The sequence below is a fragment of the Eumetopias jubatus genome, unplaced genomic scaffold (assembly GCF_037043125.1).
Source record: "Eumetopias jubatus isolate StellerSeaLion01/CBP00866 unplaced genomic scaffold, mEumJub1_p1.0 scaffold_9, whole genome shotgun sequence".
Lineage (NCBI taxonomy): Eukaryota > Metazoa > Chordata > Mammalia > Carnivora > Otariidae > Eumetopias > Eumetopias jubatus.
The window spans coordinates 23,483,171-23,500,206 of NW_028274815.1; the positions used below are offsets into that span (position 1 = coordinate 23,483,171).

At 46.0% G+C, this 17,036-nt stretch overlaps 1 protein-coding gene across 6 annotated transcripts in view; it reads left to right on the forward strand.

Moving 5' to 3' along the window:
* Positions 1-17,036, forward strand: part of PLB1 (phospholipase B1) — a 125,822-nt gene that overhangs the window by 57,904 nt on the left and 50,882 nt on the right. For all 6 annotated transcript variants that reach the window (XR_015768917.1, XM_088026380.1, XM_088026379.1 and 3 more), the window contains exons 18-25: positions 998-1,056; positions 3,017-3,090; positions 4,608-4,651; positions 10,161-10,269; positions 12,169-12,220; positions 12,759-12,839; positions 16,053-16,118; positions 16,446-16,546. Coding sequence is in view for 5 of the 6 variants with exons in the window: in XM_088026380.1 (XP_087882506.1) it covers positions 998-1,056; positions 3,017-3,090; positions 4,608-4,651; positions 10,161-10,269; positions 12,169-12,220; positions 12,759-12,839; positions 16,053-16,118; positions 16,446-16,546 (586 nt within the window). In the remaining variant the exon portion in view is untranslated. The remainder of the gene's footprint in view (positions 1-997; positions 1,057-3,016; positions 3,091-4,607; positions 4,652-10,160; positions 10,270-12,168; positions 12,221-12,758; positions 12,840-16,052; positions 16,119-16,445; positions 16,547-17,036) is intronic.

Genomic DNA, 17,036 nt, shown 5'->3' on the forward strand with positions numbered 1-17,036 from the left:
CTTCATGTCACTCTGTATCTCCCACAGGGTTTATCAGCTTATAAATAATTATAACTGGACGTTTCTCACTTCTTCCTTAGCCTGTGAGTTTCTGGAGCGCTCTCTCCATTTCTGATCACCCTGTCCTCTCCAGAGCACCCAGCCACTGCTCGGTGGTCAGTATGTTTGTCAGATGAGTAAATAGCTGTTGGGCTACATTATAATACATGCTCAGACTCAAAAGATGAACAAAATAGAGTTGGGCTGCCAAAAACAGTTTGATGGTTCCTCATGAGGCTAAGCACAGGATTATCATAGGATTACCAATTCCACTCCTTGGTATATACCCAAAGTAATTGAAAACAGGCATTTAAATAAATGTTTACACGTGAATGTTCATAGCAGTACTACTCCCAGAGCCAAAAGATAGAAACAACCCAAATGTCCATCAGCAGATGAATGGATAAATAAAATGTGATTATATCCATGCAAGAGAATATTATTCAGCCATAAAAAGGAACAAAATCCTGACACATGCTAGAACATGGGTGGACCTTGAAATCATTATGCAAAGGGGAAGAAGCCGGACACAAAAGGGTCAAATGATGTATAATTCCGTTTATATGAAATATCCAGAATAGGTAAATCCAGATCAATAGGTTGCATCTCTCCCACAATTCCTGCCTTACTCCCAGGCCACACTGCCAGGGGCTGCTTCAGGCCCCTACGGTAACTGCTCACCTTGTAGCATCAGATTTCACCAAAGGCCCCAGACCCTACTTTGGAAGAGGGGTCCACTGTCCAGCTCCGGAACCTGTGTGCAGGCACCCCAAGGAGGCAAGGGCAGGCTCCACATCCTACCATGGAGCCTTGTGACAAGGATGGGTTCTTAATATTTCTGTCCGAGCTGAACTGCTATTACAATTGGACTTTCTCTCCATTTCCCTGGAAGGTCTTCATTCATTTTCAGAGGAGATAAGAACCCCTGTCCGCCATTAACTTGGGTGTGCATTCTCAGTTCACAGGCTGAAGCCCGCTGACATCAAAGTAATCGGAGCCCTGGGTGACTCTCTCACGGTGAGTTACCCCCACCGTGGAAGGTGATCTTGATTCACGGGGGAACCCAGAGAGGGGCACTCTCAACCGTGGCCATCTCTGGCCCCTCTCTGGCCCGCCGGTCCTGGACCCAGCGTTCCTGGTCCATCACATTTTCCCACTTCCATCCTAACCTCGTATTTCTCTCCCAATGCTGGAATGAAGGAGCAAGTAGCAAATGGGGGAGGGAGGGCTCAGAGGGAGCAGCTGTGACAGATCCCACAGCCTGGCAGGGGTGGGTGGATTGGACTAAGTCCCACAGTGTGGGGCTCCCTCAAAGACCTGGTGCTTGTCATGGAGGAACTTAAAGGAGAGTGAATAGAGGATGAGCCAGGAGCAGGTGCTAATGCGGTGGGGGTGGGTGGGTAGAGGGTTGAGTAGAAGAGAGGGAAGTACTCACAAGGATCCCAGTCCACCTCTGTAGCCACTCCATGGTGACCCCTCAGGCCTGCCAAACGCTCTCCATGAAAAACAAACTCAGGTCCTAGAGAGACTGGGTGGAGTGTCCCAGAGGCTCAGAGACACGAGCTTCTGTTCAGTAGTGGCTCATTCCAGACATATCCAGCTGCTGTTCTCCGGGTCAGTAGAATTCAGGGCCTCCAGCAGAGCCTTCCCCAAAGGCCAGCAGACACCTTTCACATCTGTGGCCTCTTAGAATTTGATCTCATTTGGCATCGTCCATGCAATCCTATGAACTGCGTCTCTCCTTAAACTTAACGCATAAAGGAGGTGAAGCTGGGCAGGTGAACTGAATGCCCATAACTGCATAACTCACAGATGCTGGACTTGCACCAGCCTGACTCCAAGTCCAGAATCCTTTCCCTATACTGGAGCTGCGTCCCCCATGACCCCTCAGTGACTCTTCACCCCTAACAACCTACTGCTCGTAACTTTCTGGAAGGACCGGCAGCCTGGTCCTTAGCACTGCTTATCCCAACCACTTCCTGCTGGGTGTGGCCCAGTATTGCTTCCCCCACAACTCCTGGTCTCCTTGAAGTTCTCACAGGAGAAGGACTCATCGAGGATCTGCACAGCCTTTCAGGAGTTTCTGGGAGGCAGCATTTGGAGTGTGACATACATGGCCAGTGGCAGAGGAATTGAGCAGGGGTCACCCCCATGGTGGGGGGAGGTCCTCTCATGGAGGCCAGCCTCCCCCCAAGCTGTCTGCGAGGCCAGTCTTCAGCATGACCTTTGTAATGGCCCTGCTTAGAAATAACACGCTTTAGGCAAGGGACATGCACCTGCAGACTGTGTCCCGATTGCATTTTTTTTGAGGATTTTATTTATTTATTTATTTATTTGAGAGAGAGAATGAGAGAGAGAGAAAGAGAAGGCATGAGAGGGAAGAGGGTCAGAGGGAGAAGCAGACCCCCCGCTGAGCAGGGAGCCCGATGCAGGACTCGATCCCGGGACTCCAGGATCATGACCTGAGCCGAAGGCAGTCGCTTAACCAGCTGAGCCACCCAGGCGCCCCCGATTGCGATTTTAAAAAGACCGTGCCCTCTCTTCAACTGAGGGGTAGGGACATGGCATTTTACTTTCTTACTACTTTTTAAATTGTGTGTACATGAGATACATTGATATAAAAGGACTGTGATAAGCTTGTGTTTCACAACTTTTTTAAAAATGAGGTGAATGGGACCCTGAAATGTGTCTTTTGGAAAAACGGACACGCCGTCTAATTTCCAGAGCAGTTTTGCTAGCCTGGTGTCACCTGGTCTGGGTCTGGGCAGGGTTTCTTAGGGTGAGGCCAAGCTGTGGACAACGCCAGGACTCCCAGCAGGAGCTCTCACTCCTTTCTGCCAAGGCAGGACACACATCAAGACCAGGGGCTGTCTCGACTCTAGATTCTAGAGAGTGCCCAGGCGTTCCCAGCCAGACCCAAGACAGGGACTTTCTGGCCAGCAGGCAGGGAGAGTCACCCCTTGATATTCTCTATCAGGCAGGTAATGGGGCCGGATCCAAGCCTGGGAACATCTTGGATGTCTTGACTCAGTACCGAGGCCTGTCCTGGAGGTGAGTGAAGATGTGACAAGACCCTGAATGACCCCTTCATTGCAGGGCGGGGAGGACCCCTGAGCATCACAGAAAACCATTCTTCGAGCAGACAGATGAGCCACCGGGTTAGTGGTTTTCAATGAGACACTTCTGGTTTACTCTGAGGAAGGAATGCAAAGCTTCCCCAAACCACTACATTCCCCAGTTCAGGAACTGAGACCTGAGCAGGAGGAGTTTGGGGGAGAAACTACATAAATGTTTGGGTTGAAAATCTTCCCTAGCTTGCATTTCTCCCTCTGGGGTAGAAGCTCAGAAGGAAGCAGTGGCCTTTGAAACCAGAGTTGTGCCTCAATCCTAGCTGCCCAGCTCTGTGCGACCCTGAGCAAGTTACTTAACCTCTCTGAGCATGTCTCCTTACCTTCGATGCTGGGATACTAATACGGCCTGAGCACTGTCATGAGGATTAGAGAGAGTTTAAGCATCCAGCACAGTGCCTGACACAAAGTGGACCAAAATGGTAGCTGGCATCCTTATTAAAGGGCCTTCATTTTACAGATGAGACAGCGAGGCTCGGAGAGGGCAAGTAACCTGTCTGAGGTCACAGATGGTAAAAGAGCAAAAAGTAGAGCAGATTATTTGTTCCTGACCCCTAATCTGGCGCATTCCCCCATCGTGACTGCCTCATGCCGTCTTGCTCCTGCTCGGCTGTAATCAAATCCAGGCTGCCACAGGCTGCAGGGAGCTGGACTCGTGCTTTGAACACCTAGCTCCTGCCAAGCGTGAGAGGGCAGGTTTGCTGTTTCCTCAGCCCGGAATCTGGCATCTCTGGCCCCAGACTGAACCTCAGTGTTGAATCCCTGGCATCCTCCCTCGTGACACTGCACAGAAATAAACCCCAAACATTTTGAGACCCTTTGAAATGTTCCCAGACATACTTGGCAGAGAATGAGGGGATATGGAAAAGCAGGGAATCCAATAAACTCTGGAATGTTGCGTATTTTCATGCTTAGAAACCCATCCAACTCTGATTTCCTTGGAATTTTAGGAGCAGCTTGGAAGATGGGTTGCACTCTAGAAGACACCCTTTAACAGCAGGCTTTCGCGAGCCGAATAGGAAGAGAGCTATGAGGGCAAAGCTCCCCACTCTGTTTTCGATAACAGCCATGCCCAGCGGCAGTGGCTGGTGGGGCACGCCTGGGCTCGGCATCCAGGGAAGGGTCAATTTCCCTTTAAAAGAGGGGCAAAGGGGCCCACTTGGTTCCCCTGCCCCAATGCCAACGCTCAAGGTTACAAATCAACAAAGTCTGCCGTGCCCTGGAAATCGTTTCTTGGCTGTTTGTTCCGGTTGGTGGGGACAAGGCAGAGGAGTTGCTGAGTTCTGGTTTGGTTTTCTACTGCAATAATAAGGACCTGGCAAGCTCCAAGGCCCCGGGGTGTCTCCCAGAAGGAGAAAGGCCTGTCTTGGTAGCGTCTGAGCTTTTCTGGCGTCGCTGGCATTCTCAACCTCCCTTTTCTTTTCTGTTCCCGCACCACAGTGGCGGAGGCGATCACAACCTCAGCAGCGTCACCACCCTCCCAAGTGAGTACGCGCTCCCTCGGGCTCCGGGCCGGCGGGCGGGCTCTGCGCGGCTCTGCAGCGCCTCCTGGTGGCGGCCGCGGGCTCGGCAGGGAACCGGGCGGCGCGACTCGGCCGCGTTCGCCAGGGGGCGCTGCGTCCCCGAGGCGCTGGCCCTGCTCTGCTTGGTGAGCGTCCGGAAAGTCTCGGAGAGATGGTGTTTTTTTTAGGAGAAATTGTATTTGTCCAAGGAAAGAAGAGAGTCAGAGAGGAGAAGAGAGCTCAGACCAAATCTTAGTGCAAGTCAGTGTCAGGAAATGAATCCAGAAAGAAGAAAAGGGCACCCATCTCCGCTTTGCCTGTCATTCTGAGCAGAGCCCCTTTCTGGGAGGCGTTGATCTGGGTTTGGGCTGCATTAGGGCCACTGCATACAAAGACGTTGAACTCCTGTGTGTGGCTTTAGGAGACGCTGCTTTTACCGCCGTGAGAGCTGAAGTTACTTTGTGCAGGCTATGCAAACACAGTGGGGTTTGGGGCCCCTTAAATATCCCTTAATTTACTTCACCAGGGGCCTGCTGGGAATTATTTTTTTAAGCCGGAGCCCCATTCTCTGAATGGTCTTCTTACATGTCTTTTTCTTCTTCTTAGTGCATACATATCACGGTGCATGTTCTTAAAGCACGCATGCACGAAATGTTACCGTTAAATTATCTTCCCTTCACATCTTCTAGCTAATAATTTTGCCCAAGAACTTAATTGGTCCCATTTTCATTTACTTTTTTTGTAATGATCCCTTTGTAATATATCTTTAGAAGCTAAGAAGTTATTTGAGGTTTAAGGCTCCAAGACTTTGATGATAGAGATGGTTTAATCTCCACGTGGGCAGGACTGATTGGGCTTCACACAGGGTTATCTGTTTTGCTATTTACAAATCCCATTGAATGTAAGTAGGTATAGTCCTGTGGCACAAGTCCTCCCTGTCTTTATTGCTAGGGGAGGTGGTTTGGGTTGCTTTTGTGAGTGTGACTGACTGGGCTGAAAGCTGGTGCAGCATCTACAACACCTTGCGGGGCCCGCCGATTCCTGCACTATTATTGTGGATAAGATGGCTGGAAAAAGCTCAAGACCTTTCACTGCAGTGATTCACAAAGCACTGAGACAGTGCCACCCCCCACCCCCAGGTGGACTCCCCTGACACACTTGGCCCAGCAATGGATCTTTGCCTGTTCAGACTCTTCCTTACTAGAGCTGTGAAGACAGTTTGACTGTAGGGGCTGGATAATCCCCAGGGAAATAACTACATGAAAATATGTTTAAAAAACTTATGAGAACCAGAACAGAAGCTCAGTTTGACTCCCTCTTCAATTTAACCCAGCAAAGACTCCAGTTCTGGATGCTTGGGAAATAGCGTGAAGCAAGATCCCTGCCCTCATGCCATCATCACAGTCTCTTTGGGGGATGTCTCCCTAAAGACGGATGCATGTACCAACAATTATAGCTATGAACAAAGTTTAGGGGAAAATAGATAAGAAGGTGGTTAACCCTGCCTTCTGAAAAGGGGTTTTAAGAACTAGAATTCAACAGGTAAAGAAAGCGGATGGCACATTCCTGGCACAGATAACCACATGCGCCAGCAAGTTTTCACTCTAAACAATGTGTAGTGCCTTACTATGACATTCCTGATGCATAGCTAGCTGGTCTGTGCTGGATTCCTCCAGTAATGGGGAACCGAAGACAATCGTTTCTATTTGCAGATGGCTCTAGTGATTTCACAGCTCTTCCTTCTATTGAGTAGAAATCGGAGTAATTTCTACCCATTGGGCACAGTGACCCCAAAGCCACAAGGAAGGAGTTTTCAGTGCATATGTGTTGTATAGGTCCCGTTGCAGGGCTTGGTTCTAGAGAGCACTCTGCTGGATGGCCTGAGGCCTGAGAGTACTGGCTGGTACCTAGCCCGTTCCTTTCCCACATCCTAGCTGATCGTGAAACAGGGGAAAGTGCCCTGTATTGGAGCTGAGAGAGTAGAGTTCTGGCCTGGAATTCATTCTCAGTAACCCCATGACTTGTAGCAAATCTCCCAGCCTTCCTCAACCTTGAGTCATCCTTCATTCAGTCCATAAGCATTTGTTGAGCATATGTGAGAGTCTGGGGTGTATACGGGACCCTGCTCTCAGGAGTTCTCAGCCAAGCTGGGGAGATGGAAAAGTGAAAAGTCAAGTGTAGATCCAGTGTGGTAAAGGCATTAGAGTGCATGAGATTGAAAAGATCAACCAAATGGCAAGCCTTTACCCAGACTGATCAAGGGGGATGAGAGGAAGAGAGCCTCAAAATCAGGAACAAAAGAGGAGACATTGCTACAGAAATAAAAAGGATTATGAGTATATTTTGAACAATTGTACGCCAATAAATGAGATAACTTAGAGAAAATGGTAAAATTCCTAGGAAGACACAAATTACTGAAACTGATTCAAGACAAAATAGAAAATCTGAATAGGTTTGTAACAAAGCAATTGAACTTTAAAACTTACCACCAAAGAAAGCCCAGGCTTTTCTGGTTTCACTAGTGAATTCTGTCAAACACCGAAAGAAGAATTTACAGCAATTCTTCACAAACTCCTTCCAAAAATGGAAGGGGAGGGACTACTACCCAATTCATTCGATGAGACTGGTATTATCTTAATAACAAAAATAAGACAAAGATATCACAAGGAAAGAAAACCACAGACCAGTATCTCTTTTGAATATATATGCAGAAATCCTCAACAAAATACTACCATGCCAAGCACAGCAACATATAAAAGGATTATGCCCCATGACCAAATGGGATTTATCCTCGGACTGTAGGTTAGTTTCAAATAAAAAAAATCAACATAATACACTATATCAAAAGCATAAAGGACAAAAACTACACGATCATCTCAATAGATGAGAAAAAGTATTTTACAAAAACTAATACCCTCTCATGATAAAAATATTCTACACACTAAGAATAGAAGGAGATTTCCTCAGTCTGATAAAGGGCATCTGCAAAAGCCCACAGTTAACATCATACTTAATGAGGAAAGGCAAGATGTTTTCCTTCTGAGATCAAGTGGTATATTCTTGCCAATTTTATTCAACATTATGCTGAAGGTTCTAGTCAGGACAGTTAAGCAAGAAAATGAAAGAGAAGACATCAAGATTAGAAATGGAGTAAAGTTATCTGTATTTGCAGGTGTTATAAATAAGACCCGAAGGAATCCACTACAAATTATTAGAACTAATAAATGAGTTCAGCAAGATTGCAGGGTACAACATCAATATGCAAAAATTAATTGTATTTCCATACACTAGCAATTAACAGCCTAAAAATGAAATTAAAAGAAAACATTCCATTTACAATAACATCAAAAAATACTTAGGATTAAATTTAACACAGTGCATCTTTTATGCTTTTAAGATTATAAAACATTGCTGAAAGAAGTTTAATTGGACCTAAATAAATGGAAAGCCATCCCATGTTCATGGATAAGATTTAATATTGATATAATGGCAACATCCCCCAAATTAATCTACAGATTCAGTATAATCTTTATCAAAATTCCAGCTGGCTTCTTTGCAGAAATTGACAAGCTGACTCTAAAATTCATATGGAAATTCGAGAGACCCAGAATAGGCAAGATAATCTTGAAAAACAATAAATTCAGTGGATTCACACTCCCCAATTTCAAAACTTATAAAGCTCCAATAATCAAGACAATGTGGTACTGTCATAAGGATAGCCATATAGATCAATGGAATAGAATTTGTAAGTCCATAAATAAACCCTCATACTTAATGGTTAACTCATTTTCAACATGAGTGCCAAGACTAATGGGGAAACAATAGTCTTTTCAATAAATGATGCTGGGATAATTATATAGCCATATGCAAAAGGATGAAGTTGGAATCCTACTCATACCATATACAAAATTAACTCAAAATGGATCATAAGCTTAAATGTAAGAGCTAAAATTCACCCTTGGAAGAAAATATAGGAGCAAATCTTTATGACCTTAGGCTAAACAAAGCCTTCTTAGATATAACGCCAAAAGCACAAGTGACAAAAGGAAAAAATAGACTGGACAAAATTAGACACTTTGAGCTTCAAAGGATACCATCAAGAAAATAAAAAGAACACCCAAAGAGTGAAAGAAAATGTTTGAAAATCATATCTGGTAAGAAACTTGTGTCTAGAGAGTACAAAGAACTCTTATAACTCAATAATAAGACCATTCAATTTGGGCCAATTAAAAATGGGCAAAGAATCTGAATAGACATTTCTCCAAAGAAGGTATGCAAGTGACCAGCGAGCACATGAAAAGATGCTCAACATTAGTAACCATCAATGCAAACCAAACCATAATGAGGTACCATCTCACATCCACTAGAATGGTTATTTTAAAAAAGATAAAAGTTGGTGAGGACGTGCAGACATTAAAACCCTCATAATGCTCCTATGGGAAGGTAAATTGGCGCAGCTCCTTTGGAAAAAGGTTTGTAAGTTTTTCAAAAGGTTAAACAAAGTTACCATATGGTCTAACATTTCCACCCTAGATATATATCCAAGAGAAATTCATGCAGAAGCTAGTACAAAAGTGTTCACAGCAGCACTATTCATAATAGCCAAAAAAGTGGGAATAATTCAAATCCTTCAACTGATGAATGGGTAAATGTGGTATATCCACACAACGGGGTATTATTTGGCAGTGAAAGGTATGAAGTGCAGATCTATGCTATAACATGGATGAACACTGAAAACATTATTTTAAGTGAAAGAATCCAGCCACAGAAGACACGTTGTATGATTCCATTTATATAGGAAATGTCTAGAATAAGCAAGCCTATATAGAGAGAAGGTAGATTAGTGGTCACCACAGGGTTGGAAGGAAGGGGGAGGGACTGCTCCTGGGCACAGGGTTTCTTTTTGGGGTGATGAAAATGTTCTAAATTTGATTATGGTGTTGGTTGCACAAAGCTGTGAACATACTAAGAGCTAGTGAACTGCACTTTAAATTGTGAATTTTATGGTATGTGAAGGATATTTCAAAAAACTATTATATACTTAGAAAACAAAAACAGGGGTGCCTGGGTGGTTCAGTCCACCAGTTCAGGTCCTGGGATCGAGCCCCAAGTCAGACTCCGTGTTCAGTGGGGAGCCTGCTTCTCCCTTTCTCTCTGCCACTCCCCCTGCTTTTGCTCTTGTGTGCTTGCTCTCTCTCTCTCAAATAAATAAATAAAAAATCTTAAAAAAAAGAAAAGAAAAATGCGTGAGAGAAGCACCAAACCCAGACTCATGTATATTCAGCAGTAATTTAAGTAATCCACCTTTGTGTGTTGCCCATGTGGTTAAGCATCAGCCTGCTGGACACTTTCTTTCCATGCTGAGAGAACAGTAAGGTTAAGAGCCTTAAGGGTGAGGGTTCCTTGTCTCTGACATGCACTGGAACTTATCAAAGGAATTTGAAGCTTTTTTGGGATAGTTACTAAGCGTGTCTCTTCTTTGTACTTCCAGACATCCTCCGGGAATTCAACCCTTTCCTGAGGGGCTTCTCTGTTGGTACCGGGAAAGAAAACGGTCCTGGAGCCTTCCTAAATCAGGCTGTAGCAGGAGACCGAGCCGAGTGAGCAGGGGAGCCTTGAGGGTGACCACACAGATCCTCTGGGGACCCAGTCAGGGGCTTGGCCTGGACTTGGGTGTATGGCTGATGGCTGGGGGCTTGGTTCGAGGGAGAGGTCTGGGGGGTCAAAGATTGGACTGGGTGAGCTCTCCTGGGGTGTCCCTCACTGTGGGACACAGAAACCTACTAGCCCATCCCCAACCCCACCCGAGGAACTAGTCACAGTTTACTCTGACGCCAAGTATATGCTTACTCATTTATTCAGGACAGGAATCATCCAAATCAGAGATTTTGTAAAACCTAATCCGTTTTATAATAAATTCTGTGGCTATGTTTTCCTTTTGGTGGGAGAAGGGTGAAAGGCTACCAATTGACTGCCTAAAAATTTTGGCATTAATATTACCATAATTTTGGTTTTTTCCAAGCATATGTCAGTTCGTGGTATCCAGAGAGGTATTTGTAAGCATGATTAGATCAGGGAGGCATCCAAGAAGGAAACCTTGGTGGAGAACACAAAGTTCATGATTCATATGACCCTGGATTTCTCCCCTGCTTTCCTCAAGGCCATGGGGCCTTTTTGTGCAAGTAATCCTTCTGTCCGAGCACATCCTGAGTCATAGGGAGGAGTTAGCGATTACTACTCCCATATTACAGATGAAGAAACTGTAGCACAAAGAGGCAAAGTGACCTGAACAAATGTGTCACCTCGACCACGTGGCCTGTTGTCCTTGTGCCCAGCAGGCCCTTGCCCAGGTCCGGTAATAACCCATCATAACAGCAGTGTCCAACGTAGCAGGTACCTTCACGTTTACTAGCCCCGTGTTCTGTGCAGTCCCTGTTAGCAGGTCAGACATCCAGGTTTTCTTAAGGTGAGGCACAGAGAGGTCAAGTGATCATCAAACACCGGTCCTCAGTGCAGGTGCCCTGATGGCTTCTACTGATGAGGAAACCAAGACGCAAGTTGGTTATATGGCTTACCCCAAGTCCCCTCCCAGGATATCTGACACCTACCTAGTCCCCTGTGACTAAGACCAGGCCAGCTGGGTTAATAGTTCATACATGACAACCACTGTTTCCTGCGGGGATGGTGCCAGAGACCGGGGATGGTGGTGGTGGTGGTAGGAGACGTAATTCAGTGGATCATTTCTAATATGGATGCTTACCCCATGCTGCTCTAAGTCCTTTATTTAATCCATCCGACAACTCTATGAAGATGGTATGCTTCCCATGCCCGTCTTACACAGGACCAAACTGAGGGTTTGCAAGGTTAAGCGCTTTGTCAATTTCTCCCGGCTGGTCAGTGGTGGGACCAGGATTCAGCCCCGTGCTGCCTGGCTCCAAGAGGGGCTCCTACTCCATGAGGCTGCTTTGCTCATCTCATGTACTCCTTCTCAGGACCCTGAAGATACGGGGGTTTATCTCCACATTTGCAGTCTTTTGGGACTGCGAACTTAAGTTACATACCCACAGTTAGCAGGAGGCGACTAAATGTCAAACCCAGGTGTATGTGACTCAACCATGTCACCTTGAGGGTGAGGGTACCGTGGAGGCAAAGCTCACAGCACCCACAGAATCAGATTCATACCAAGCCATGCGTGACATGAAATGTACATGCAGCCTTCTCTTTGCCCTGAATGAGCCCGGCTTGGAAGAGAAACATGCCACTAAGTCACCCGCTCATATGTGGAATGCTCTGCCCTTCCCAAAGCATGGTCACAACTCCCCCCAGCCCTCCACCTCCAGAGGAGACTGAATGGGGAAGGTGCTCTGGGACAGGATCATGGCCTTCAGTCCAACTATCCTGCTGCATGTTTGATTCCTGCTGTCTCTGCAAAGTCCCCTCCCTGCCCCAGCTTCACGGTCCCTGCTCCTCACATGACTTCTGCTCGTGTGTGCCCGCAGGGGTTTACCTGTTCAGGCCAGGAGGCTGGTGGACCTGATGAAGAATGATACGGTAATTCTGGGGGAAGAGCCACCTGGGACCCCTTGAGCTAACATTTCCTGGAAGAGGGAGTGAGCCAGAGAAATCCATGGAGACAGAGAGGGTCAGGGTCAGGGACCACATGGAAGTCCAGAGAATCCACCTTTAAAAACCACAAGTGATGGGGCGCCTGGGTGGCTCAGTTGGTTAAGCAACTGCCTTCAGCTCAGGTCATGATCCTGGAGTCCCGGGATCGAGTCCTGCATCGGGCTCCCTGCTCGGTGGGGAGTCTGCTTCTCCCTCTGACCCTCTTCCCTCTCGTGCTCTCTATCTTTCATTCTCTCTCTCTCAAATAAATAAATAAAATCTTTAAAAAAAAAACCCACAAGTGATCTTGCACCTACAACTGGTGACCTATAACCTCAGGACCCCAAAACTACAGAACAGAAAATAGTAATGTCCATTAAACCTCTGGTATGTGAGGACCCATCCCTGCCAGTGTTCAGCACTTTATCTTCTTGACTTGACTCTGGAGCAAGGCACTTACTTGTTTGTTTCCTATTCATTTCAGAAGATAAATTTTCAGGAAGATTGGAAGATAATAACCCTGTTCATAGGAGGCAATGATCTCTGTGATTTCTGCAGTGACCCGGTGAGTCTCCAGGCCCTTAACTCAAGACTCCCCCAGGGAGGGATTTCCATACCAGGTGGCTAGAGCAAGTGAAGCAGGATTGGGACTTGGGGCTTGTAGCCTGGAATTAACCCTGAGACCAAAAGTGCATTCACCTCCAGGGAAAGATGCAACAAAACTGGTTATGAAATTGATCTTGATTAGGTTTCATAACAAGACAGTCTGATCATAGCATTCTAGAAACCAAGATAACATTCCAAGGATCTAGAAAAATCAGGTGTATCTTCATATAGATCATTATAGGTCAGCTCCTTTTTCCAGCATTGAATTGCCTTACCATCTCTATTTTGAATGGGAAAGTTGATTTCCTAATGCAAGCATTTAGGCATGGTTCAGAGCCAAGTCATTCCGACGGGGTTCTTGATGGGAACCCCAAGAGCCAGGCTGCTGCCCTGTGGGTGTGGTGCTTCTTCCTGGAACCCCAGAATCTCTAATCTGGAAGAAACCACACAAACCCTATTGACCACACTCCCACCTGCGGCAGGAATGCCTTCCCTAGAACCTAGCTATTGAATATTCCCAGTGATGGGCAGCTTTTTAATTTGCCCTAATTAGTATTATAAGCAAGTATCAATTTTTTGGTAGTGGTTTGTGTTAAGCCCAAATCGGTCTTCTTGTAACTTCCACCTTTTCAGCCTAGGTCAGGCGTGCCTGTACCTCTTCTACATTCAATTCAGCTGACTTTAAAAATAATAGGCTTTTAAAAATATTTGTATAAGCAATATACACTGGAAACACATCAAAGCACAAAGAAAAAATATTTTCTGTAATTACAACATCCAGAAGTGCCATTGCTAACATTTTGTTAAGTGTCTCTCTGGCATTTTTCTATGAAAATGGAGAAATTATTATTTGCTAAAAATAGCATCATTCTGGAAATATTGTTTGGTGATCTGCTTTTTTTCAGTAGCAATCCATTGGGAAGATGATCCTATGTCAGTAGTTTTCCATAAGATAATTCTTAATGACTGTATAACTAGCCCATAAGCCATACTGGCCACCCTTTACTTAGCTGCTGCCAATTATTGTATATTTAGCTTATATTGCTTCTAATTATGCCTGTTATAAATAACACCAGAAATAAAAACATAAAATTAAAATAAATAAATAAATAAATAACACCAGGAGAAACATCCATCTTTATGTGCATCCATAATTGTTTCCTGATATATATTCTAAGTAGTAAGATGTTTAGGCAAGAAGATATGTACATTTCCGCTACTGTTTTATCACAAAAATTTCCAAACATACTGAGAAATGGAAAGAATTATGTAGGAAATGCCCATACACCCACCGCCTAGGTTTTACAGTTGTTAACATGTTGCTATATTAACTTAACATGTATTTATCCAACCATCTTATTCTGGGGTGGGGGAGGGGACTCTGCACATTTTCAGTGCTTTGGATACAGATTGCCAAATTGCTTCCAGAATGTTGGTATCAGTTATGTCTACTTCCTCACGCTCCATCTGTCAATGTATGTTATTTGTTTTAATAGCTGCTAATCTAATAAATGAAAAAATTTATCTTGTTTTCAAAATTTGCATTTATTTGATTAATTGGGAGGAATAAACATTTATTTTGCTTGTTTAATCCTCATTTAAATTCCTCCTGATAAATTCTATATGATGGCTATTGGCTCTTTTCCGTTAAGGTATTTATCTTTCTCTTATTGATTTCTAAAAACCCGTATATTAAGTATACTAATCCTTTATCAAATATGTTGCCTATTTATTGTTTCCCATTTAATTTTGTTTATAGTGTTTTCCAATAAACAGAATGTGTTTAATGTCTAGTATCATTTGCTGGGCACGTATTATATGCCAGGCACTGTACCAGGTGCTAAGCTTCGCAGCTCTGTCCTCAAAGAACTCACAGTCAGGGAGGGAGGTACAGACAATTCACCATAACATGGTAAGGACAACGTTGTGGCTCCAAAGTAAGAATGGCCATGAGAATTTGTGTTTTGTGGGGTTGGGGGGCAGGGCTCAGGGGTGTACACAGAGCAGGACACCTTCCAACTAGGGCTGGAAAATGACATTTGTCAGGCAGAAAGAGGATCAGCAGAGCAATATTTAGGAAGTGGGGAGTCTTGCTGAGCCTTGGGAGCTTCTGCCCCGAGGAGCAGCCCTGCCCCCCAGACCCGTCACAGCATCAAAATCACCAGGGTCTGGGGTTTTCAGGTTGTGATATGACAGGCTCACAGTGGGCCTGGGGCTGTTAGTGAAGCAGGCAGGGAAGTTGGACCATGGCCCCGGCTCCACTTCTTGAACGTTAGTTTGTTTGTTTTTTTATAATTTTTTTATTGTTATGTTAGTCACCATACAGTACGTCATTAGTTTTTGATGTAGTGTTCCATGATTCATTGTTTGCGCATAACACCCAGTGCTCCACGCAGAACGTGCCCTCCTTAATACCCATCACCAGGCTAACCCATCCCCCCACCCCCTCCCCTCTAGAACCCTCAGTTTGTTTTCTGGAGTCCATAGTCTCTCATGGTTCATCTCCCCCTCTGATTCCCCCCTTCATTTTTCCCTTCCTTCTCCTAATGTCCTCTATGCTAGGTTTGATTCATTTGGTAGAGCAGGGCTCTTGGTGAGATTTCAGCTAGAGAAAGGGTTCCACTTAAAAAATAAAATAAAATAAAAGCCACCAAGTATGGAGGTCAGAAGAAATAACAATTAAAATGTGTTTATGCTTGACGGAGGAGATTTACAGGACCCTCTTCCCCTACGATTATCTCCTCAAGTGATTTGATGGGGAAACAGGTCCCCAGGTCCTTGAGGCTCTAAGGCAGAAGAGCTCGGGCCATAGGACCAGAGAATATTCAAACTGCAGGAGATCTTAGAGGTCCCGTGCTCCAACACCCCATTCTAGAGGAGCCCAAAGATGTAATATGCTTTAGCTAAGTCCCTGCATCTAGTTAATGTGAAGCAGATCCAGAGCTTTCCATAATTCCATGCAGAAAAAAGAGGTTTCCCTGGAGGTCACAACCATGACCAGCCTAAGGATGGTGGGGTTGGTCTGGACGCTGGGGACCCCAAAGGCAAACTTATGTTCCAATGTCGCCCATTCTGGCTAACATACAAGAAGGAGGGGACCCAAGACACGGGTGGGCCTGGTCTGCAGAGAGGTTGAGTGGTGGATGGTGTTAGACCTTCCCTCTTCCCGCAGGTCCGCTATTCTCCCCAGAACTTCACGGACAACATCAGGAAGGCTCTGGACATCCTCCATGCTGAGGTGTGTAGGCTGGACTGGGTGGCCTCTTGGCAGCTCAACCAACAGTCCTTCTTGGGCCTCAGACCTGGCCTGGGGAGGGCTCTGACTTCCTACCTGCCGTTCCTTGGAAGCCAGTGCTGACCATGCTGTTGTCCTGGTCCCAGAAGCCTGAACGCAGGGGTCAATGGGGGGCGGGGGGAGGCAGGGCAGGGAGGGATGAAGGAAGTAGACCGGGACGTGAAAGACCACAGACCTGGTATCCAGCAGGAGGTGCTGGCCCCAGACCCAGATGAGAGACTGGGGCCACCAGCTTCAATCCTCCTGGGGTCTGGTCTCACCTTTGCTCAGGTTCCTCGGGCATTTGTGAACCTGGTAAAGGTTCTGGAGATCATCAACCTGAGGGAGCTGTACCAGGAGAAGGAAGTCCGCTGCCCAAGGCTGATCCTCAGGTGAGAAGGAAGTTTCTGCTCCTGTTCCCTAAAGCGCCAGGGGACCCTTAGCAGAAAGCAACTCTGCTTCATTAGAAAGTCCAAGGGCAGATGTGTGAGGAGCGCTAAGACCACCCCATTTTCTAACCTGACGAGGCCTGATGGGCGGGCCTCAGTTACCCTCAGAGTCTGTGTCACAACCCGACCATGCTCCTGGTTGTCCTGGCAACGCAGTCCTCCCAGGAGGGAGGGGCAAAGCGTGAGAAATGGAGTGGGTCTGTGTGGGCCGGGCTCACAGGCCACCACCAGGTGTATCCAGAGCTTCTCCATCCTTGAGGCCCATCTCCAGGACAGAGGGAGCCTCTCTATCTGGTGTGGCTGTCCTAGGCTGGGCACTCACAACTCTAAGGCTACAGTCACTTGCTGGAGGAGAGGATGATCAAGGAACTGTCTTCCCCGAGCACAGAGAGAGCTGGCCCTGGGAAGGCCCTAGAAAGGCCTTCATCCCCTA